Source organism: Leuresthes tenuis, unplaced genomic scaffold (assembly GCF_036924035.1).
Source record: "Leuresthes tenuis unplaced genomic scaffold, fLeuTen1.0.hap1 SCAF_15, whole genome shotgun sequence".
Classification (NCBI taxonomy): Eukaryota; Metazoa; Chordata; class Actinopteri; order Atheriniformes; family Atherinopsidae; genus Leuresthes; species Leuresthes tenuis.
In genome coordinates, this window is record NW_027325369.1 from 14273383 (window position 1) to 14296587 (window position 23205).

The 23205-nt window shown below is 41.8% G+C and overlaps 2 protein-coding genes across 4 annotated transcripts; one reads left to right on the forward strand and one right to left on the reverse strand.

Annotated features, from left to right (window-relative positions):
• Nucleotides 1–450: 450 nt before the first annotated feature.
• ccdc177 (coiled-coil domain containing 177) lies at nucleotides 451–7543 on the forward strand. 3 transcript variants are annotated; one of them, XM_072365867.1, is made up of 4 exons: nucleotides 451–840; nucleotides 1537–4906; nucleotides 5312–5642; nucleotides 6310–7543. In XM_072365867.1, the coding sequence occupies exon 2, from the start codon at nucleotides 1549–1551 to the stop codon at nucleotides 4087–4089; it is 2541 nt and encodes an 846-aa protein (XP_072221968.1). In that variant the 5' UTR covers nucleotides 451–840; nucleotides 1537–1548; the 3' UTR covers nucleotides 4090–4906; nucleotides 5312–5642; nucleotides 6310–7543. The 3 variants fall into 3 exon arrangements, with proteins under 3 accessions (XP_072221968.1, XP_072221967.1, XP_072221966.1); XM_072365866.1 differs by having other exon boundaries at nucleotides 5312–7543; XM_072365865.1 differs by lacking the exon at nucleotides 5312–5642 and having other exon boundaries at nucleotides 6310–7542.
• A 3977-nt stretch (nucleotides 7544–11520) lies between these two features.
• Nucleotides 11521–20404, reverse strand: LOC140270513 (uncharacterized). Its single transcript, XM_072365684.1, has 7 exons — nucleotides 20101–20404; nucleotides 15737–15854; nucleotides 14951–15135; nucleotides 14662–14819; nucleotides 12726–12882; nucleotides 12284–12411; nucleotides 11521–12182 (listed from the first exon to the last, which is right to left on the reverse strand). Exons 1-7 carry the CDS (start codon nucleotides 20159–20161, stop codon nucleotides 11787–11789), a joined length of 1203 nt encoding a protein of 400 aa, XP_072221785.1. The 5' UTR covers nucleotides 20162–20404; the 3' UTR covers nucleotides 11521–11786.
• Between the last annotated feature and the right edge of the window lie 2801 nt (nucleotides 20405–23205).

A 23205-nucleotide genomic window follows, 5' to 3' on the forward strand; every position in this document is an offset into this window, starting at 1 on the left:
GTCGTTCCTTTCCACAGTTGCCACAGGCACGCTCAGGACGGGAGATTGGACTGGAGACACGTTTCGGTGCAATCTGTTGGTTTCCTTAGCTAGGATATTAATTTTTTGAATTGGCTCTATATGAATTAATTGGATTATGATTACAATTAATTGAATTCCAATTGGCTTGAATTGGACTATATTACTTAAGTGCCTTGAGATGACAATTATTGTAATCTGGCGCTATATAAATAAAATTGAATTGAATTGAATATGTTCTTCGATAAAACACAACAGTGATATGTCGTTATCTAAACACGATTATCTCAAACTCATATTTTCAACACATATAAAGTTGCTCGCTGTCCCAAGCTCTAACATTGAGCACCGATAGGTAAATGTTGTGTGAGTCCACCAAATCCCAAGCTGTATTTCCGCATGTTTGCCATAGAGCAGGCGGAGCTAAGCAGGCTGAGATGACGGATGCTGCTGAAAAGCAGGTGGACACCGTGGATGTTTACAAGATGCGCTTTGCCTAGGGAGGATCAGAGGAAGCTGGATGTATTATACCTTGGTTGGAAAGGGTCAAACTCCCCTTGAGAAGGTTTTTTTTTTTTTTGTAATTCGTGACTGGAGAGCTGAGATTTGAGCTCCGCGTCAGAGAGAGGCTAACAGACAGTGAAAGGCTCCTTCTGTGTCTGTCGTGTCGCTGGAGGTTGCGACGACGTGATGCTCCATCTTTGAATCGACGACTGGAGCCCTTTTCTCCCTGAAACGTGATATTATGCGGGGAACAGGGCAGACTGGACGGATTAAAGGGGAACAAAGTAACGGTTTAGAAAACGTTTTGGAAACTGGCAGGTCAGTGGACAACTGCGTGGTGCGGCCGCATTAAGCCCAAACCATCCACGGAGGTCACAGAGCAGTGAATATTACATATTGAACTCCACGGCAAACAACGGCTTATTTATTACACACATTTCGGTGTTAAAATCTACCCTGATTTGTTTGTGTCGAGATAGTATTGATTTGTAATACCGTATTCCACTGATGGAGACTTCAGTGAAAAAGTCCAGGCCTTCACTGTTTGTAAAGCAGCTAGTGAGCCTGTTAGGAGCAGAGAATATGATGCACAGTGACTCGTTCATGAATATGTTCAGCTAACTGATGACATATCACCCTGGCTTTGGTGTGTTAAGGTGTTTGTTGCCTGATTGTGTGATGTAGAGTGAATAATATTGCTCAATAATCAAAGTAATCAAATTCTCTCAGCCTAGTAACGCTGCCAAAAATAGATTCGCTATTGGGGGACTGTGGTGTTTTTCTGTGTTCTGTCATTTCCCTGAAGGGAATATGTCTCATCTGGTGTATAATCACATAGTATATGTGCTCATGCATGCACGTATCTCTGAACCTGCCTTATGACCCTCCCCCACAGACTGCATCTCTTTTAAGCTCTTAAATGAAGGCTAGAATCCCTCTAACTGAAACCTCTTCCCACTTTTTTGTCCACTTCCATGTGTCAAACAACCCTCCCTCTCTGCTCTCCATCTGCAGCGTTAACCAACTATGGTTGACCCCTCGGATGCTGAGGAGCAGAATAAATGTAAAGGCCCGCAACTTGACACACCGGCTGTGGCCACAGAGGACGCTCGACTGCCAAAACAGGCCGATGGCACAACAACAGAGGAAGAAGGGGATGCCGGTTTTGAGACGCCGCCCACTGGCAGCTCTGAGACAAGCCCCTGCCACCCTGCATTGCCGGCGGGGCCAGAGGTCACCTCTCAGGGAGCAGCACCTCAGCAACCACAGACTCAGACCGACACAGATCTGTCCCCCAAATTACACCTGGATCTGTACAACTTTGATTCGCCGGCCGCAGAGGGCAGCCGCTATGTGTTGACGAGCCCCCGCTCTCTGGAGGCATGTGCTCGATGTGGGGTCAAACCTGTAGAGCTGCTGTTCCGCCCGCTTGCCGATTTTGCCCGGGAGGCTCCTGGCCGCTCCATGCGTGTGGCTACAGGTCTGTTTGAAGTCTATGAGAGGGACCGACATGCAAAACTGAGGCAATGCAGAGAAGAGAGGGAGAGGATTGTTAGGGAGGAAAAAAGAAGGATACTGCAGGCAGCGGTCAACAGCAGCAGTGCATCTTCGTCCTCTGTGGATAAAGTGTCCTTTGGCTCCAGCCTGCCTCCTAAATCTGGGACAGTGGCCTCCAGCTCAGTCCCCAATGCAGGAACATCCCCTAAAGTCACAGCATCAGGTCAAACCTCTAGAGCAGGTTCAGCTATTTTATCAAAAGCTCCTGCCTCCACTCTGAATACCTCCCCTAAAACTATCCACGTAGGATCTACCCCATCCTCAAAATCTAGTTCCATAACCACTACTCCACCTGCCAGGGGTGGATTTCAAGGGTCTGCTAAACATTCAATGTCCTCATCATCTGAACATGTAAAAATCCCACGACCGCTCACATCTGGCCCTCCTCCAGTGGCCAGGAAGCCCTCTGGTGGTAAACCTTCAAACACGTTTCCTCGATCAAAACCTCCCTCCTTCCCCAGAGCCAACACCACATTATCATCATCAGTGTCAAAGCCTGCAGTTCAGAGCTCTGGCACACCTCCGAATGGCGTAACAAGAGGGCCGTTCTCTCAGCACAACGGACATGTTGGGTTTCAACCCAAGGTGCAAGGAAAAAGCCATTCATTGGAGTCTTTGCAGAGAAGGATGGATCTCACCTGCTCTTCAGCCTCCACAACCACAACTACATGCACCTCCTCAGAGTCTGGTGCCTCCTCTTCTTACAGTTGGGATGGTGCACGAGATCATTGGGCTAAAGTCTCCAGTCCTCGAGCTCGCACTATGGCCACTTTCAACTCCCTAATGGGCCGCAGCCTCAGCCTTGGTGATCTGAGCCACTCTCCTCAGACAACACAGAAAGTGGAACGCATAGTGAAGGAGGTGAAACGTCGAGGCCTGAAGGCCGTTTCAGAGCGCGACCGCAAGATTGCAGCATTGATGCTTGCCAGGTATCAAGAGGAAGACATCATGAGTCAGACCCGCTACGTGGCTCACCTTCAGTGGGATAGTGACCGCAGGATGGAGGAGCTGCGTCGAGAGCAGGAGGAGAGGGAGAAGCAGCGTGCTGTGCTTCAGTGTCAGCGAGTATGGCAGACACAGGTGTCAATACGCCAGCGGAGGCTCAGCCAGCAGGAGCGAGAATCAGCAGCTGCCAAGATGCGACAGGCTGAGGAGAGTGAAGAGCGATGGAGGGAGCTTGCAGAGCAGCAGGAACGCAACCGTCTACTGAGGTTACAGCAGGCAGCGCGAGAGGAGAAGCACAAGAAAGCTCTTCAGGAACAGAACCTGAAGGCCCTGGAGGAGGAGAGGGCCGCCATGTTAGAGCAGGAGAGGCTGCTGCTGAAAGAGAAGCTCACCATGGCTGAGCTGAAGAGGCAAGAGAAAGAGCACCAGGCCCAGGAGGAGAGGCGAGGTCTGAACAAAGCGGAGAAGAGACGCCACGCCGCTCTGAGACAAGAAATTGCCCGCAGAGAGCAAGAAGAGAGAGAAGAGGCCAGGAGGGCAGCAGAGGAGAAGCTCAGCCGCTCCCTTGAGAATTACGAACAGATTGTTGAACGACGAGGGCAGGAGTTGAAAGAAAAAGCCAAGCGTGAGGAGAAGCAGATCCAGAAAGCTCGCAAGGCAGCAGAGAAGCGTGAGCAGCAGCAGCAGCAGCTGCTGGAGGCTCGTGTTAGGGAGGCAGAGAAACGTGCCCAGCAGGCTGCTCTGGTGGCTGAGGAGAAGGCCAAGGAGAAAGCTCAGCGGGCCATCCAGAGCCGACAAGAGAAGGAAAGACTCCAGAGGCTAAACAGGCAGCGCGTAGAAGATGAGGAGAAGCAGAGGCGTCTGGAGCTGCTCCAGTCCATCGAGAGAAAGCTGGAGAAGAGTGAACAGATCTTCAGGGAAAAGAGGGCAGTGTTAGAGAGCGCCCGCTCCGTGGCTCAAGCATCCTTTCATGTGCGAGATAAAGTGCGGGAGGAGACCAACATGCGCACCTTTGACAAAATGGCCCTGGAAGCTCAGCTCAAAGCCAGCCTCAATGAGAAATAAACCCATAGCTTTGCTGTGAATTCCTTACTGCTGGTCACGTGCTTGACTCTTGCCTTCATGATGACCCTCATCACTCAGCAGCTTTGCCCTTCTTCACACAAACACCTGCAGTATAAATTTTTAACGTACATATCATTACCCATCAGCAACTTTGTTACATTTTTGACTATTTTTATTATAGATCCTATCAATGCAAACAGAATCATTATTTCATCATGGATGTATTAAGACTACAAATTATATCAGCTGTTAAAACAGAACAGTAAAGCTTTGAGGCCGATAGAGCAGTCTTGATACTGTAGTGTGGAGCGAGCAGCTTTTCGCAGCAACCCCCCCCCCCCCCCCCCCTCTCTCTCTCTCTCTCCATCTCGTTGCCCTCTGCTCCATCTGTCTCAGCCACTCCACTGAAAGCTGTGCTGGAATGAAAAGAGGCATTGTTTATCAGGAAGCACAACTCCATGACTACTGCAGAAGCTTTTAAGGGAGCCTTCCTGTAAGGGGAAAAAAGCAAGCCTAAGAAAAAAGTACAACACAAAATGGTTCCAGACCCTCACAGAAAAACAAGATCTTTTTCTACACCATGAGACAGGCAGAACCAGCGTGGTAAAGCCTTGGGCTGGACCAATTCTGCTATAACCCCTGAAAGTGAAGCGCAGGAAGGTGCAGGATGCTGGATGCTGCAGCAGGGCTGTTCTTTCTCAGTCAAATTCCCTTCAAGGACTCCCTCTGCCTACATTAACAGTGAAGCGATTGACAGGAGCCTCTTAACCACCATCGATCTACACCCAACACAGCCACCCGGTGACAGGGTCAACAGGTATGTGTTTTTTTGTTTCCACAGCTATGGAATGCTTTCTGCTGTGATTGCAGTAAAAAAAAAAAAAAAAAAAAAAAAAAAACAATGTTGACAGCACAGAGGGATAAAATGCATTTACTTATGAGCCACGCAATCCAACCACGAGTTTTAAATGCCTCTGGCAGCACTAATCCTACAATCTCTGAGATAAAAAAAAACAAAACAAAAGGAGATACACATGAGTTTTTGCCTTCAGATGTAGCTGTTGCCATCGTGATAGAAGTCAGGAGAGAGCTGCGGGAGGAGTGTGACTGAGCAGGGAGACTGTGTGGGAAATGTAGGAAGGTGGTTCTCTGCCTACCGTTATAAATGCTTGCTTAGTTTTGTCATTTACCTGCAGCATCTTTCGTCTTTACTCCTGTTCAGGGAAAGACCTTCACCCACAGAGTCAGCTGTTATCCCTACTGCACATCTGCCGCCAGGAAGTAGACCAGACCGAGCATTTCAGACAGTCACGTGTCTCATATCTACTTACTACTGAGGTGAAAGCCAGGGTGATTTGAAAGGCAGCAGAGGACCAGCAGGGGACCAACAGCCTTATGGCTGACCGAATACTGTTCTAGGGCAGATAATCATGGGTGGGACGAGATGAGACAGCAGAGGTGCTCATCACATGACTGAAAAGATGAAGTGGCAACATTTATTTCAAAATGCAGTAGCTACAGAAAACAGCCAACAATAAGCTGCACAATATCAGGTACATCTGGATTGTGGACAGTCTTAATCTGATTTAAACTGTATGTTACAGACCAAACATGTGAGATGTAGAAATACTTTTTAATTGAAAATTTGAGAAAATGAATCAGTTATCAATGTTTTAAAAACAAGTGTGTCCACTGTTAAAGACAGTGATTTAGAAAAAAATCAGAAGCTTATTTCATAAATTATAGCTGGTCACTGAAAAGAATTACTATGGCCGAAGCGGTGCGATACTGTGAATTGTAGTAATATCTTTAAGTGGAGCAAATAGATTGTTACATAAAACACGAGCTTAAACTTTACAGATCCAGTGGTTGATTATCAGTATCAATACAAGTGATGTTTATTTATGTATTTAGAATAAGTCATCAACTTATTCAATAGACATCCCAATAATATCATTATCATGAATGCATTTGGTCACAATAATTTTGTAGACAAAGTCGGACATCTTGAGATTGACTTCAAACAGCAAAGTTGACCATTATTAGTATTCAGTGAGTTTATCTTTGGATTATCTGAACTGATTTGAGGTATACTGCTGTTTTTAGTTGTTACCAAAAGTAAAGAGATCATTTTTAAAGAATATTATAATGATATTTTTATTATTTTTTCAGTTAACTTCATATAATGGACTCCTCACTTCCTTATTTTATGTGCCGCAGGTCCCAATGATGACCATGAGCTGCTGACGCCTTCCACTGATTTTTCTCTAACACAAGTCTCTCCTCTAAAGGAAATGCATTCATATGATATTTTTTAACTTATTTTTTACCTGTTGACATCACCATCACTTGTGCTGTAGAAATGAGGGACCCCAGACAGAAGCCACGGCCTTTTACCTGCAATGGTGAATCGACATGTGTGAGGGTCAAACACAGCTTTATTACCATCAAGGCATGTTATTCACTTCCCTCTTACCTTATCCTGACATGTGGGTGTTGTTTTTGTATCATTTATGGTGTTATTGGCCATTTGTACACAATTATAAAATGCTTTTTCTCCTGTGAACTACTCTGAGTTTGGTCGTTAAGAGAACAATTTTAAGAGAAGATGTAGCAATAATTAAATGGTCGAGGCTGATATAAGATACATAAGTGGGATCATTGTTCTCATCAACTCTCTTGATGTAGAAGACACAATCAGTGCAAACAATCAAAACCAGACAAATAAAAACACATTTTTCAAGACATATCCACAGCCTGTGCCGTCTTCTTCATTTAGAGCAGATTTATTCTTGTAATACTTTTATTAATTTGCACGCAGCTCCAACTGACTGTAGTCAAAATTTGACAAAATGACCTACAGTTCAACATTGATGCAGTTAAGTGTGTCAAGTGGTCAATGGAAGAAGATTTTATGGAATAAGATTTAGCATAAGAATCTACTTATGATATCAACATTTATTGTAGTTGTTTTATTCTCAAATACTTTTCATACTTTAATTTTAAACAACTAGACTTTATTAAAACACCAGGAACTGCTGGTTAATTTATCTTTTAGCAGCAAACTGTTTCACAAGATTTTGTTACAAATTCGCTATTTGAAAAGTAAGTCATATTATAGAAGTATAGACTTAAATACAACAGCTGAGTGAATGCGTTTAGTTGCATTTAGTGTGTTAGCCAAATACTTCTGTATGGATTTTAGTTATTTAAATCCCTTATCAAATTATCAAATCTTCCTTTTCAGCCAAAGAGTATGACTATTTAAACCTCAACATGCATCCAGACATAAGAAACACTTATTTAACCATCTGTACTGTGTTCGTCCCGCTATTGTGATTTTTCTAATCCAATACCAAACAACTTGGAGTGTTTTACTGCAGGGAGAAGATTAAAAGCAGAGGAAAGAATAAAAAATATGTTATGTAGGACTCCAATATTGTGACATTAAAAGTTTCAGTACAAAATAAATTGAAGAGCCTATATTTTCTTTTCTATTTCTTTTTCTTTTTTAACCCACCGTCATGAAAAGCAGAATTATGGTCTGAATACCGTGTTGTGTCAAACATGTTTAGAAAACATAGGAGAACTTTATGCCCTTTATGCTTATGCACTGAATTGTAAACTGAATTGTTTATTAGGGCCCGAGCTGCAAGGCAGCGAAGCCCTATTGACTTTCTTGGCGTTATTATTAGGACCCGAGCTGCAAGGCAGCGAAGCCCTATTGTATTCCTTGGCATTATTAGGGCCCGAGGTGTGAAACAGCGGAGGCCCTATTGTATCTGAAGGAGTTATTAGGGCCCGAACAGTGAACTGCGAAGTTCCTGAAGGCGTTATTATTATTAGGGCCCGAGCAGTGAACTGCGTAATTGCCAACATTGCAATAACGAATGGAGTCATTTTATCGTACCCAGACGAAACTTGGTACACACCTTCGTCATGCCCAGATGCACAGAAACGACTGTGGACACCATGGCGCTAAGTCCATAGTAAGTCTGCCATTTTGAGTGGTACATGTGTTTTTGGCGCCATTTTTGCCCATTTCGACATCTCGCATTTGATAAACTCCTACACATTTTATGCTACAGGGTTCAAACTTGGCCATGTTACTCTTAAGCCATGGGGGACTGCAAGTTATGGAAATCTTTCTCAAACCTTAAAGGGTGTGGCCGTGGCAAAAAAAAGTTCGACGACTGGCCATTGCTCGCCATGAAAAAGTTTTTAACTTCCACATACATTAACTGATCTACCCCAAACTTCATAGGCTGCACTTGGGCTCCACCCAGAACGCATACATATGACCAAATTTACACAAGCGTATAGCGCCACCTACTGGTGGCAAAATAAGTCACATAACTTCTCCATACATTTGTTTCACAGCACGGACCCTAATAAATGTATCAGGAAAACAAGACCGAACCAGACAACCAGCAGTTACATCTGTAGAGACTTGATGGAAAGCCCCCCACGGCCTCTGTCAAAAATACCATCAGGAGAACCTGTAGGAAGAAAAACTGAGAAAAACACAAACAGCAACAACATCACCATCATGGAATTGTGGCTACTGATGATTAAAACCATAAGACACCCAAAAGACAGCAAAGAAAGGCCCTGGACAGAGCCCCCACAGGCATGGAACAGAAGTCGCAAGGGGCAAACCGTTTCCTGCCCACAAGCCCAATATTTAATCACTACATTCACAAGCACAAATGTATCAAACAATGGCCTGAGTTTGAGACCCACCCAAATGGGGTGTTTTGCAGGATGTCAGGTTTGTTCCAGATAGGTGTAAACTTACACGGGATAAGTGGAGACTAGGTTATTTTAAGAGTTTCCCACCAAGTTGTCAGAGAGATGCTGATGTTAATGCTTTTATGACATTTATTATGTTTTATACTTGAGCTAATAAATGGCAGGTCAGAGATTTCCAGATGATCACACTCCTTGCTCTACATCCAGCCATGGTTCATCTAATGGGATAGATTTGTACCATTTTGATATATTGTAACCTATTGGCTTAGAAACAATGCTGGAAATTAGGTAACTGCAATCCACTACTGTCTTTGATCTTCTGTAGAGTTTTTAAGATAATATGTGGTGGTTCATTTTTTCAAAGAAATTTGGAGATGTATGTATGAATCCAGAGACTTAAACCGAGTAGAGGACGGTTTGATGGGAAAAAAAGGAAATTTACTTTGGGCAGGACCATCATTTTAATGGTGGCAACTCTCCCTATGAGTGAAATAGTAAAGGACTTCCAACAAGTGAGATGATCCTCTACTGTCTTTAAAAGATTAACGTAATTCAACTTTGTTAGTTCTGAAAGCCTAGGAGAAAAGTTTACCGCCTAAATATCTGATATGTCCTGCTTGTAATGTACTGGTGGAGATATCATTTTAAAACTACAGTTAATGGGCAGAACTATGATCTAAGACCAATTAATGAAGCAGTCAGAAATAGAGTGCAATTGTGTGTGACAGAGAGATCTGTGAGTTTTGAATAAAAACTAATATATCATTAACATAAAAGCTTATCTTATGCCCAAAAGGTTTGGATTGGATGCCTTTAATATCTACATTTTGTCTGATAGCAGCTGCTAGAGGTTCAATAGAAATGGCAAAAAGTGAGGGGGAAAGTGGTCTGGTGTCCCTATGCAGACTAAAGCTTGGAGACATTTGATCATTTGTCCTGACACATGCATCTGGTAAGCAATATAATATTCTTATCCCGTTAATGACGGATGACCCAAACCTGGATTTATTCAAAGGTGCAAACAAAAATTTCGAGTTAACACAATTAAATGCTTTTCTGCATTCTAGAGAGACAATTGTGGTTTCCAAGTTGTTAATGATAGAATAGTCTATGAGATTAATTTGTGGAAGAGTGTCTACCCTTTATAAAATCTGTTTGGTCAGAATGTATTATGAGAGAGGTTATTTGAGCCTGCGGACAAAGTAGACAAGGCGAGGTGTCCAGAGCCAGAACAACTAGCTGAGGGTGCAGAGGTGCCGATGAGGTCCGAGCAGCAGAGGAGGAGGCTGAGGCATCGAAGCCAGGAGAACAGACAGACGCCAGAGACGCTGAGACAAAGCACTGGTCGGTGACAGAAGGCAGATAAGTACACAGGGAGTCAGGTGAGGAGGGCAGGTCGGAGGCAGGCAGAGTCAGCAACAAGAAATCAGGTGGGCCATGAATGCTGAAAAGTCTTGCATGGATGCAGTAGAACAATCTGGTAAGAGCGAGAGTGCTGGAGAGGCTTATATGCAGGCTGATTGGGAATGAGCTGCAGCTGAGCTTGCAGGTGAGCGTTGAAGCTCCGTTTTGATTAGGGAGGAGTGGCTGTCAGGTAGAGTGGAGCAGAGATAGGGAGAGTGGAAAATTACTGAGTGAGAGTGTGACACAACTGAGAGAGCAGTTTCGCCTTCTTCAACAGTGTTTTAAGTCGACTTCTATGATGCATTTCCTCATACCTGTTCTGTTGCTCTTATAACAAAGGAACGGGTTTTTCAGGAATGTAGATGTGTGTTTGCATGTGTATTAAACTCCATATCATGTTATTCCTCCTCACAGGAATCAACCTCTTTACCAGATGTATGTTCAAACAAAATTCTTTTTACCACCACTTTATATAAGTGTGTGGATAAGTATGATTATATGTATACATATCACTATAATATGGAAATATACCACAATATTACAACTGAGGATTCTTTTTAGAACTTTATTGCCAGCTTCAAACAATAACAGGCAATTATATCACAGAGCATTCTTTGTAGGAATAAAGATTTCTTAAAATCATATTAGACGAGGTGCACGAAAAATTAAAATGCAAAAAATCTCAACATAAAAAATGGTCACAACTGTCATAAACTCAGCAGCTCAGCAAAATGTTGCCACCCCACTACTGTTTAATGGAGGTTAAGGGACTTTCGTTTGAAGAGCTCAAATAAACAAATGGAAATACATAATGACAAAAATGCAATGAACTTCACATTCTACAACCTATTCCACTGACCCCTGATCATATTCTTTGGAACAGACTAAACCAGGACAGATAAAGCCAAATGTATCCAAGGCATGATAGCACTTAATGGGAAAGAGCTTTAGTGTGCATTTGTGTGGGTGAGAAAAGTAAAGAAGAATAAATCTGGTAAAAAGACGTATTTTAAAATAAAAAAAAGACACACAGCACTTTCCTTACCCATCAAAGAGTCCTATATTTATAATTCTGCAGCTCTTCATGCAGCTAGAAGTGGCCAAAAATGATATCAGAAGAATATGTGCCCTCTAGTGGTTGTGAGAGCAACTGCATGTCACAGGTTAAAATATAATTCATGAAAGGAACTGTCGCAATATAAAACAAATGTTTGTAGTCCTGACCATGATTGTTTTCTAACCCTGCCCAACGAGTTTTGATTTCTTATCAGTCAAATTTCCCTTTGCCGCTTGTAGGGGCGTTTTTTCGCAGAAGGTGTATTCAAGCGTATGAGCAACTGGCCTACCTGATCTTTTCAGTTGGAGGACTTGTTGGGTAGGTTTGGGGGTGTATGGAAGAAATGGGAAACCAATTCATTTCCAAGTGTTTCCAGAGAAAGGCATTCGGTCCCCTGAATGTGCAGGCATTGTGTATTTTGTTCATGTTTTGTTCGTGTTGGATAAAAACTCATCGGTTAAACTTTAGTCACTTAAGAAGTTCTCTAAAAGTCCATCCCTCTCATGGAGTAACCATCAACCATGTCTCCAACACCCAAGTCCACCCTCAAAAAGTGTGGAGCGTCATAGGTGGATGGAGAGTCTTCGTCCTCGTCTTCACAGTCAGTGTTCACTGAATCATTTGAAGACGCATTGTCAGTCCCATTTCCAGATTCCAGATCCTGACCTCTACTGTAAAAAAGTTGTTTTCTTTCAGTGTAGCACTTGGCAGATTGGCTGAAGTCTGACCTGGCACTGCTGTCCAGGAAATTCCCTGAGTAAACGTTAGGCATGTTATCAGGCTTGTGGAAAGAGACCGGACAAATCTCTGGTTTGGGAACAAGAATATCCATTTCGTCCCCTTTACTGTCATCTGGTCTTTGAGTCACTTTGTCAAAGAGCTGAATGAACAACAAAACAAATTCCCAAAAGTCAAAGAATGAATAAGATTAAATAAAATAATAAATCATGAATACTTTGTGTGATAATTTAGACATCTTACCAGAGGCTTGGGAAGATCGTCTGTCGACATGGTCCAGGCTTTTACCACACAGATGATAATCACTACTGCAATGATTGTAAGGGTAATGACACACGCCGGCACAGCAGCAAGCAAAACCAAATTTTTCACTGCGACTGAAAAATAAATAGGATTATGCCAACAAAGTTTATATTTCGACAGAAAACTTCTAATTTAGTGCTAAAGCAAAGAATTTTTTGAAAAGTTGTCTGAAGACAGACAATCCAGGTTATCTTTTGCAACTTACACATTCAGACTTTAATAAGTACACTGTCTAGCCACACAAAAAAATTCACATATTTATGAAAATATTAATCACCCACATGAATTAGTAACTTATTTTCTTCCTCACGCTCTTTTCCCCCACTAAGCTGCAGCAATACTCACCTCTGTAGAAATGGGCTACCAATCAGAAAAAACTTACCAGTGGCACAGATTGTGTCAGTCTCTCTGAATATTACTTCATTAAGACCTTTTCCCGTCCAATAACGTCCTTTCAGCGTGAAGCACCTCTCCACGCCCTCGGGGAATGTCACATCTAGTTCACAGTGACTCACTGTGCATGATGCTTCAGACTCTCCCTGAAAAATTCAGAAGAATTTTTACAACAATGAGCACAGCATTCATCACGACTGTATTGTAGTATTTCAACAGACAGGCTTAAATTGACTCTACTTATCAATCAATCAATCAACATTTATTCATATAGCACCTTACAACAACGAGAGATTGACCAAAGTGCTTCACAATTCCAGAAATAGATTTAAAATAGATTACATATAACACAAGACAACAACAAAAAGGTGAGCCACAGCTTCAGTGAAAAGCCAGTTTAAATAAGTATGTTTTTAATTTGGCTTTGAACTGAGGTAATTCAGTGGTGGTACATAAGCAGGTCTAAAGTTTTGGACCTGCCACTGTGAAAGATCAGTCACCCCACTGCTTACACCTGGACCGGGGAACCTCCAGTAGATGTTGACCAGCAGAGCGGAGAGCTCTGCCAGATTGGTGAAGCCTCAGGGTTTCACTTATGTAGGGGGGTGCAAGACCATTAAACTGCGTTGAAAACAAATAAAGTTTTAAGCTGGATCCTAAATTTTACAGCAAGCCAGTGGAGGGAGTAAAGTACAGGTGTGATGTGATCATGTTTACGGGTGATAGTTAGGAGCCTGGTAGCAGCATTTTGTCCCAGTTGTAGGCGGTGGAGCTAAGTCCGATGTACAGTGTATTGCAGTAATTTAACCTTGAGCTAATATAGCTGTTTCCAGTTCACAGGGGCTCAGAAATGACTTAACTTTTGCAAGGAGGCAAAGCTGAAAGAAGCTTGCCTTCACTACTGCATTAATTTGTGGGTCAAATTTAAGACTGGAGTCAAATTTCACTCCCAGATTTTTAACAACATTTTTACAGTAGTGTGCCAGTGGACCAAGATTGGTGTAGTACTAGGCGGGTTTGATGAGCCAAACAAAATATATTCTGTCTTGTTTTCGTTTAGGGAGAAATTTTGTGATAGCCAGAATTTAATGTCACTCAGACATTTAGATGCCACAGGAGATATAATGAGAACAAAACAGGGTCCAAAATGGACCCCTGTGGAACGCCAGAAAACAGAGTAGCTGATGAGGAGGAGAGGTCGCCAATCATCACAGAGAAAGTTCTTCCTGTGAGGTGGGACCTAAACCACTGCAGCGGTCAGGTCCAACAACACAAGCAACACAGGTTTTTTGGCATCGAGGGAAGTGAAAATGTTATTATGCAATTTGAGTCATGCTGATTCAGTACTGTGGCGAGTTCTGAAACCGGATTGAAGCTTCTCAAGAGTATTATTATCTTCCACAAACAATTGGAGCTGGAGGAAAACAACTTTTTCTAAAACTTTCGACAAACGACGACTACTTATGTAGCACTTTTCTAGTCTACACACATACATGTTTATGATAATTCCTTCTGTAGTGCTCTTCTCTGTTAAAGAGATCCCCTCAAGTGATGAAAGACAAATGGTATTTGTAATTTATAACATCAATACCCTCCGTACATAGTTCAGCAACTGAAACGTTAGCATGCTAGAGATTTTTCTTTAAAATCATACACTGATGAACATATTGTGACAATTTGCGGTTCAGTGTATTGCTTAAGGACTCTTTGAGAGATAGATGCACTGGGATCAATCTGCCAAAAGATAACCACTCTACCAGCTGAGCCAAGAATGTCTTGTAAGCAAAGTATCCAATGTCTCTTCTCAACTAACTTGCAAGGCAAGGTATTTCGTGGAATTCATCATTTGATTCCTGAAAATAAAAAAGTACAAACAAAAATAGATTAAACTCCCCATTTGTGAATGCCAGCTACTCCTTACTTACAAACTTTGTTATTGAAGAGAAACGGAATGTGGGTCCATTGGCAGCACCTGGTTTGACAGTCTGCTTCAGTTTTTCATAGAAGTAGATGGGATTCTGGAACCTCACCGAAGCCCCCTTTTCATCCACATTTACATCTACTGGAGGGAAATCTAAAAAACCTAAAAGGAGATTTTCAAGTTTAATCACTTATCAGTTCTCCCGTTGTAAGTCAAATACCAGGCATCCTCTCAAACACAAACACTCTATTCAGTAACTTTCATCATGCTCTACACATCAATACGTTACTTACATTTTGTATCAACCACCTTTAAATCATTGAAGGAGAATGAGTTTGATGGTATTGCTTCAGACTTGTTGCCTTCTTGAATGGCAGTTACCGTGACATGCATGTAGGTCATGTAGAGTGCCTCAGACTGCCAGACAAAGTCGCTGATATCATACAGATGATCACTCGTATCACCCTCACGACTCTTTCTGTAAAAGTAGGAAGAAAGCAGTGTGATCCGATAAGTAACCATAAACTATATTCAAATGAGAAAATGCAGTGTATCTATAATGCACACAATCTGCAGTTTCACTGTAAGATATTATAAGCATCACAAATTTTCAGTCGCTGACGGGCAAGAACAAGAAGAATTTGTAGCAGTGCAAACATTACACTCCCAGCTCATAGTAGAAATGTCCAGCCTCATCTTTATATAAACCCAACTTCATTACAATCTGTGTACTGAATGCACCATAATCAGCTGCACCATTATCACGATAAACATGTTAACTTTGGTGAACAGTAGCCCACATAAGCTTCAGTTTTAATGTTGGCTCTAAAAATTTAAACTTGAAAATGGACAGAGAAGCCCACTCTAAGATGTACAATTTCTTTCTGGTGTATTTTGACCAAATGTCTTAAGAGACATTCATTTAAAACGTCGGGAAATTGAATTTACCTGGGAAAAAAAAAATATAAATATCGGAACAATACGTCTTCTAGGAATATAAAGCTAAAATCTATGAAAAAGAACACGAAATTTGAATTTATGCCTCAAAGTTACTTTGTATGATAGCAGCTGATTCTTACCCATTAGATGCTTCGATTTTTACTTTGAAACTGGTTTGCGGTTGCTCTCTGCTATAATCCCAGCGGACGGTGGTTTTCAGATTTTGGCAGCTCACAGTTACATTCGTTGGAGGTGGGACTGTCAACAAGAAGAGGACGAAATACCTTTAGATTGTCTTGCAACTCAAGATCAGTTAATATCAAATCATTTGGACACAGGAGAGGTAATAGGATATGAGGAAGAGTGACATGTAACAAACATTCTCAGCCAATCTAACTGGTCAAGGTGCGCTGTCTAATAAGCAGATTTTAAATCCACTCAGTTTAGAATGCTTCCTGAATTACCAAATAAACCGACTCTTGCATATGGTAAAACTTTCAAGTTTTTTCTTTAACAGAAAATATAATATTGTAGTGACCCACAATAAAGAATTTAGGAGAGACATTCACCAGAGGGCTGGTACCTTTAAAAGCAATGGCTTATGGGATATGCCGGTTCCGGATTCTATATAGTTTACATGTTGCCTAGCAACAACGAGAGTTTCTGAGTTATAAGTGTTCTCAGATATATAATTTGTGGAGAGCAAACTGACTCAACTCACCTCCGTCTCCTGTCTCATCGATATTATTTATGTCTCCACAATATACCATTTTGTTTTTCCAAAATGGGGGAAAAAATCCTGACAAAGTTTTAGTCTATAGTATATGAAACCAATCAAGTTACTGTAGCTTGTGGAACAGAGGCAAGCAGGGCATTTTTTTTTGTGCTCAAGATAACATTGGCCATGTCACTCAATGCTGAGGGATGAAACCTTTCGTCATCCAAACAAATCAAACGGTACATACAAAACTCTACATAGTTCCAATAATCCTGTCACAACTGCAGATGTACAGAAATACATATTTTTGTGTTCAGCATGCAAGAGAGTTCATCACGTCAGAGGGGTTTGTGTGAGGCAATAAGCCATATTTTCTACCAAACAAGTGCAATAAACGCAGCACACTCTGTCGGACAGATGTAAAGAGAATCCGGAGAATTTAAGTAAACACAAAGGCTCAGTGTCAGCTTAATCTAACTACAGAAATTCCCGCACTGTGGGTATGCATTTTTTAGGAGTTGCAGGCAAAAATTTCCCGCCTGTTTAAGGGGTCAAAGAAAGTAAATTGAAAGCTGTTCTTGAACCACTTTGAGTAGAATTGAGGTCTCTTTTGAAAGAGAACACTCTTTTCACCAACAATCAGAATCTCGCTAAGTGCTACTGTCACAGAGTAATACAAGCTTGAATACAGTGAAAGAGATGGAATTTTAGGTCTTTTTCTTCCCAAATATGTGTCTTAAAAATGACTTTAGCATAGGGCTGCGGACTGAAAAACACAATGGGACTACAGCTTGAAGTCTTACCTAGTCCCACTTCAGATTTGACTGTAATACAACAACAATAAAAAAAAAGAGTATTTTGTACAGGTTTTTCTAAGGAGAGGACCAGGCATGCCAAAGCTGTACCAAAACTGTGCCATTTGGAGAGCCTTGGGAAAAAAGGCTGCCATTCCTGAACGCTTCAACATACAGTCATGATCTTGGGCTCTAATGGAAGGTTACACTTGGGACTGTCTTATCCCACATCCAGAGCCTCTGTCACTATTACTGACAAAGAGTAATAGAAGCACAAACACATTTGGTCTATAACCAGAGCTTTGTGCATACAATAAAAGTCAAACAAATAGTATGGTCTAAATGGAGTGAGTTTATATACATAAATGATGACATAGCAAACAACACTGAACACCATTCACAATTTGTATTGACATTATTTGCTGTTGGCAGCACAGGGGCACATTACATGTGGCACACTTCACAGGAGTCTTGGTCTAGCAGTGTGTGCACCTCAAGCACACTTCTGTGTTTTGTGCAAGACCTTGTCTTATCTTATTAAGCCATCTGATAAGGGCGTGCGCGCCGATCGGGAGAGGTGTGCTATTACTTTTCTCTCTCATTACTCAAAAGGAATTCCGGAAAATTGGGAAAAACTGAGAAAATTTCCAGTGGGAAAAGGCATTGGAAAGGCCTTATCAAATGTCAGCTTTTCAAAAAAAAAACAAAAAAAACTCTGTTTAAAAAGATTAAGTTTAAAAAGAGTACCTTATCTAAGCACAGGATATAGAAGTTTTGTCTAGATACTTCTTAAGCAGTTACAAGCAGCTAAGAAGATCTAACACAACTGAGATGTGGACTTTGAACACTATAAATACTTTAACAAGCATTTCCAGTAAGAAAAAATAAAAGTTAAATGTGGCAGCAGGGGTCAAAGTCTTCATCTTTATAGCTTCAACTTTACAATTTGATAATTAAATGACAAGTACATTTGTCACTGCTCTCTCAGCAAAAAGAAACTGCAACCTTAAAAAACATAAATCAAGTTGCAGTGCTGAAAAGGATTGAATTTATTTTGAAAGACTACATGAAGCTAGGTGAACTGCTTTTTTGTTTATGCAATTCATGTGTTATAGATCTCTTTGCTTGAGAGCATCAATGTTTTTATGGGGCTGGGTTATTTTGCAAAAATCAGGTTTGACTTGTTTTTCCTCCACTGGTGCAACCTAAATGCAAGGGTGCAAGCCCTAAACGGAGCCACAGCAAATATTTTCCATACGCCTACTACAGATTCCAAGTTAATTTCTTCGTTCATATTGTCTTCACTTGAACCACCAATGTAGTTGGTGAGTTTCATGACTAATTACCAATTGCCCTTGGGTTATGGTTATGTTTAAGTCTTTCAGTCTGTCGAGTCACTTTATGACACAAGAAAATTCTGGCTAACGGGTGACTGGAGACAATCCAATGCCACTTGCCAAAAGAAAGAAATATGAATTAGATCTTTTTGCCTTTTAATGATTTGAAATAAACCATTCCATTGTCTTAAAGTGATATGGATTTCAACTGGTCAGTTCGGAAAGTTCAGCCTTGGAGCAAAGGGTGTGACAACTGACTGGCAGAGGCGCCTTAAGACAAAGCAATTCCAAGAAGATCCCTTTTCAAGTGAGAGTTTGCAGGAAAGGATCAGGCCGTTTAAATCAGTCAATTCTGTACAGACTAATCAAGCATTAAGCAGTTTGGCCACACTACATTTAGTGCAGAACAAAGGAATCTCCATCAAATAGGTGAAGTCAATATTATTGGACAGACAACTGAAGTTAATCCTAAAATTGGGAACGGAAAGGGTCAAAGTTTCAGCATGCTGATGTCTGGAACTCGTGGAAAATCATGCAAAACACAAGGAAATGATTTGAGATGATTTGACAGAGGAGTAAAATAAGTCATCTAAATTAATCAAAATTTTTTTTTTTTTTAAATAAACAGATTAAACTGGGCAGTTTCCATTATTTTCTATATTTATATACTCAGGTGGTCTCACAACAATTTGCAACCTATGTCGTGTGATGACAACATTGCAAGTGATGGCCGGGTGGCAAAAACAAAATGGTAAGTGGGGCAGCCTGTTGGCGAGATGGTGGCATGCTCTGAAAGACTGTCTCTGACATACCCGTAGAATCATATCAGTCTGAAGCGGAGTCAAGGAGCTACCAGAGAGGTTCAACCAGCAAGGCTGGCTACAGGACATCGGGAAAGGGTTCACTTGCGTACATTTGAAAGAAAATTTGAATAAACAAGTTATCTTTTTTTGACACTCCTTTTTGGTTTTACAATTGGATTATACAACGACACCTATATCCAGGTCTGTTTATGTTCGTTAACGTACAAAGACTGAAATAAAACATGTGACAAATGTTGAGGATTTTGAAATAATCAATTCAGTGCATTTTAAACTACAAAAATTAGAAAGAGGGTAACACATTAAAGGCTATAAATGTATTCAGTCTGAGTTTATGTTAAAGCCCGGATGTCCCACATCAGCTGAAACCTTTGGGATGAGAGGTGAACAGACAATAGGCTGTTAAGCCAAAGTTGTAGTTTCTGCATATAAGAATTACCTTCATATTTCCGTTTAAATAATTCTGTTGAAAACATATATCTGTAGACAACATATAAAATGCAACATATAAAAGTTTTCCTTTGGTGTTTTTGAAATAGGCGAGTGTTATTGTTAGACCTGAAAAAGTAGGCTAAGTTAACAATATTGCACATTACAGTATTCATGCCTAATATGATCTACTTCCTCAGAACGATTCTCACTGTTATATATTTTCAAACATTTTACACAATGCATTTGCATCTCTACGTTAATGGCCACGTTTGAATTGTTTTGCTGCTTACATTGAAACAGTTTTTAATATCGGCACACAAATCACCTGTGAAACAAACTGCGTATCATTGATAGGGTCACTAATACTGGATTCGTTCTAAAATAGAGGTTAAGTCCACTTACCAATGAAAGAGGAAACGCCGCTGATCAGAAGCACAGCAGTGAACCTACCATCCAGCACCATGACTTTTGCCTTTCAAACTATCCTGGTGAATGACTGCTTCCTCCTCAACGATCGGCAGCCAAAAGTGAATGAATCAAAGAATATCTAGACTTGTCCTAAATCAGAAAACAGATTTATTATACCTAACATACATCTGGTCTTGCCCTTATATCCATCTCCCTAATTTTTATCTGTTTCCTCACAAATATCCCGTCTTTCAGCTGTGACTTACCTTACTTACTACGCAAGTATGACGGCTAATGCACTGTGACTTGAAGGCATATAGTAACCTGGAAAACACCTTGTTGACGTCACATAGTATGACGAACCAAAAGGGTCACAATTCTCTACTTCACCCGCGTTTCAAAATACCACTGGATGCCAATTTAGCGCTTCAATCTGTATGGAAAGCAAAGAGGGTCACATTTCTCCAGCTTCAGCTGCCTTTTAAAACGCCACCTCGCGTCCATCAAACGATGTTTAATAAGAACTGCCAGGTGTTTCATAAGAACTGCCAGATGTTTAACAAGAACTGCCAAATGTTTAATAAGAACTGCCAGGCGTTTAATGAGAACAGCCAGGTGTTTAATAAGTGCCACCTGGTCTTTGCAAAGTGCAGTAATGAAAAAAAAAATCAAATAAAAAAATTGGCCGGTGTGCAGGAATTGAGGAAGATGCATCAGCCAAGATCAGTTACTGAAAAGTACTTGTGATTAGGTCTCATGCTATTTAACAATGCATGAGACATTCAAGCACAAAAGGGGATTGAGGTGTTATTGCTTTCTTTTGCAGTTTGTAGATCTTGTATGAAGCTCCACCCAGTCAAGAGTAGAAGCTTTTTAACTTGAAACATTGGCGTATTGCAAGGTGAATCTTCACATGGTATTATAACTAGATTTTCTTTTATTGTATCAAATGTTTCCCTAATGCCCTGCACTTCTTATGGTTTTGGTGGATATTGCCTTTGAAATGGTTTAAAATAACTTTTAGCTGTTATTGTAACTGGGTGTACATTAGGCATTGTGGCTACATCTGCAGTGCAGTACTGCTGGAATGTCTTATAATGCTTTTACTTTCTGCTCCGTCAGGACTATGAAAGATCAAAATCTTCTTTCCCTGCTTGCCAAATGTACACTAGGTTTTGCACGTCTTTGCCAGTTAAGTTCCAATGCACAAGTTCTAATTTCCCCATTATGTTATACATAATTTCCACCCTGAATCGGTCTCACATCACCCACATCTTTCCAGTCATAACCAGCATGTTTAGCCAGTAACGTGTGATTGATTTGGGTGGTGTCTGTACAACTAATCTTGTTCATCAGTGGGGTTCACGACTGCTCTCATAAACCCATTTGATGCCCAATACAGTGTTGTTCATTTTAATATAAAACTCTTTAGTACAAATAGCTATCCGTTGGATAGTCGGATCTCGGATTCAGGAGGTGCAGTGTAGTTTTCATCCTGGCTGTGGAACAGTGAACCAGCTCTATACCCTCAGAAGGATCCTGGAGGGTACATGGGAGTTCGCCCAACCAGTCTACATGTGTTTTGTGGACTTGGAGATAGCGTTCGACCGTGTCCCTCGGGGAGTCCTCCGGGAATATGGAGTTCGGTCTCTGTATGACCGGTGTCAGAGTTTGGTCCGCATACAGTAAGTCGGATACGTTTCCGGTGAGGGTTGGACTCCGTCAGAGCTGCCCTTTGTCACAGATTCTGTTCATAACTTTTATGGACAGAATTTCTAGGCGCAGCCAGGGCATTGAGGGTGTCCGATTTGGCGACCTCAGAATCGGGTCTTTGCTTTTTGCAGATGATGTGGTTCTGTTAGCGTTGTTGGGTCGTGACCTTCAGCTCTCACTGGAGCAATTTGCAGCTGAGTGTGAAGCAGCTGGGATGAGAATCAGCACCTCCAAATCCGAGACTATGGTTCTTAGCCGGAGAAGGGTGGAATGCTCTCTCCAGGTCGGGAATGAGAACCTTCCCCAAGTGGAGGAGTTCAAGTATCTCGGGGTCTTGTTCACGAGTGAGAGACAAATGGAGCGTGAGATTGACGGGCGGATCGGTGCAGCGTCTGCAGTGTTGCTGCACCGACCCGTCATTGTGAAGAAAGAACTGAGACAGAAGGTGAAGCTCTCTATTTACTGGTCAATGGTTCCCATCCTCACCTATGGTCACGAGTTGTGGGTAGTGACCGAAAGAATGAGATCGCGAACACAAGCGGCCGAAATGGGTTTCCTCCGCAGGGTGTCTGGGCTCTCCCTTTGAGATAGGGTGAGAAGCTCAGCCATTTGGGAGGGGCTCGGAGTAGAACCGCTGCTCCTCTGCATTGAGGTGTTATTGAGAGGAGTCAGATGAGGTGGCTAGGGCATCTGGTTAGGTGTACGTCCCACTGGGAGTAAATGGTAAATGGACTTGCTTTTCTAGTCTAACTGACCACTCAAAGCGCTTCACTACATGCCGCATTCACCCCACTCACACACACTCATACAGCACGTCTTAAGATACACATAACTACGTGCTTTTCTAAACATTCATACACACATTCATACCAGGGGCAACGTGGGGTTCAGTGTCTTGCCCAAGGACGCTTTGACATGTAGCCCGCTTTGACATGAAGCCAGAGTCGAACCACCGACCTTCCGATTGGTGGGCGACAGCCGCCCGATGTCTCTCGGCTGGCAGTTGGAGGAAGTGGCCGGGAACAGGGACGTCTGGGTTTCTCTGTTAAAGCTGCTGCCCCCGCAACCCGACCCCTGGATAAGCGGTAGATGATGAATGGATGGATGGATAGTACAAATAGTTTCTCCTAAAATTTGTTTGGGGCTTGGCTTTTTTTTCGTAATATATGGTTTAGTATAGGCCTGCAGCTGACATTTTGTCAGGTTTAACATGACCTATGTGTTTTTTGTAAGGTTCGTTAACTCGCACATGACTGACCTGGGCCATCAGTTAGGTCAAGACTTAGGCATTCCTGCTCCTCCTAAAGCGAACACTTAATCCTGCAAATATCTGACAGCTCTCATGCCATCTGGAGAAGGAGCACCTCTAATGATCAGTTTTGTTTG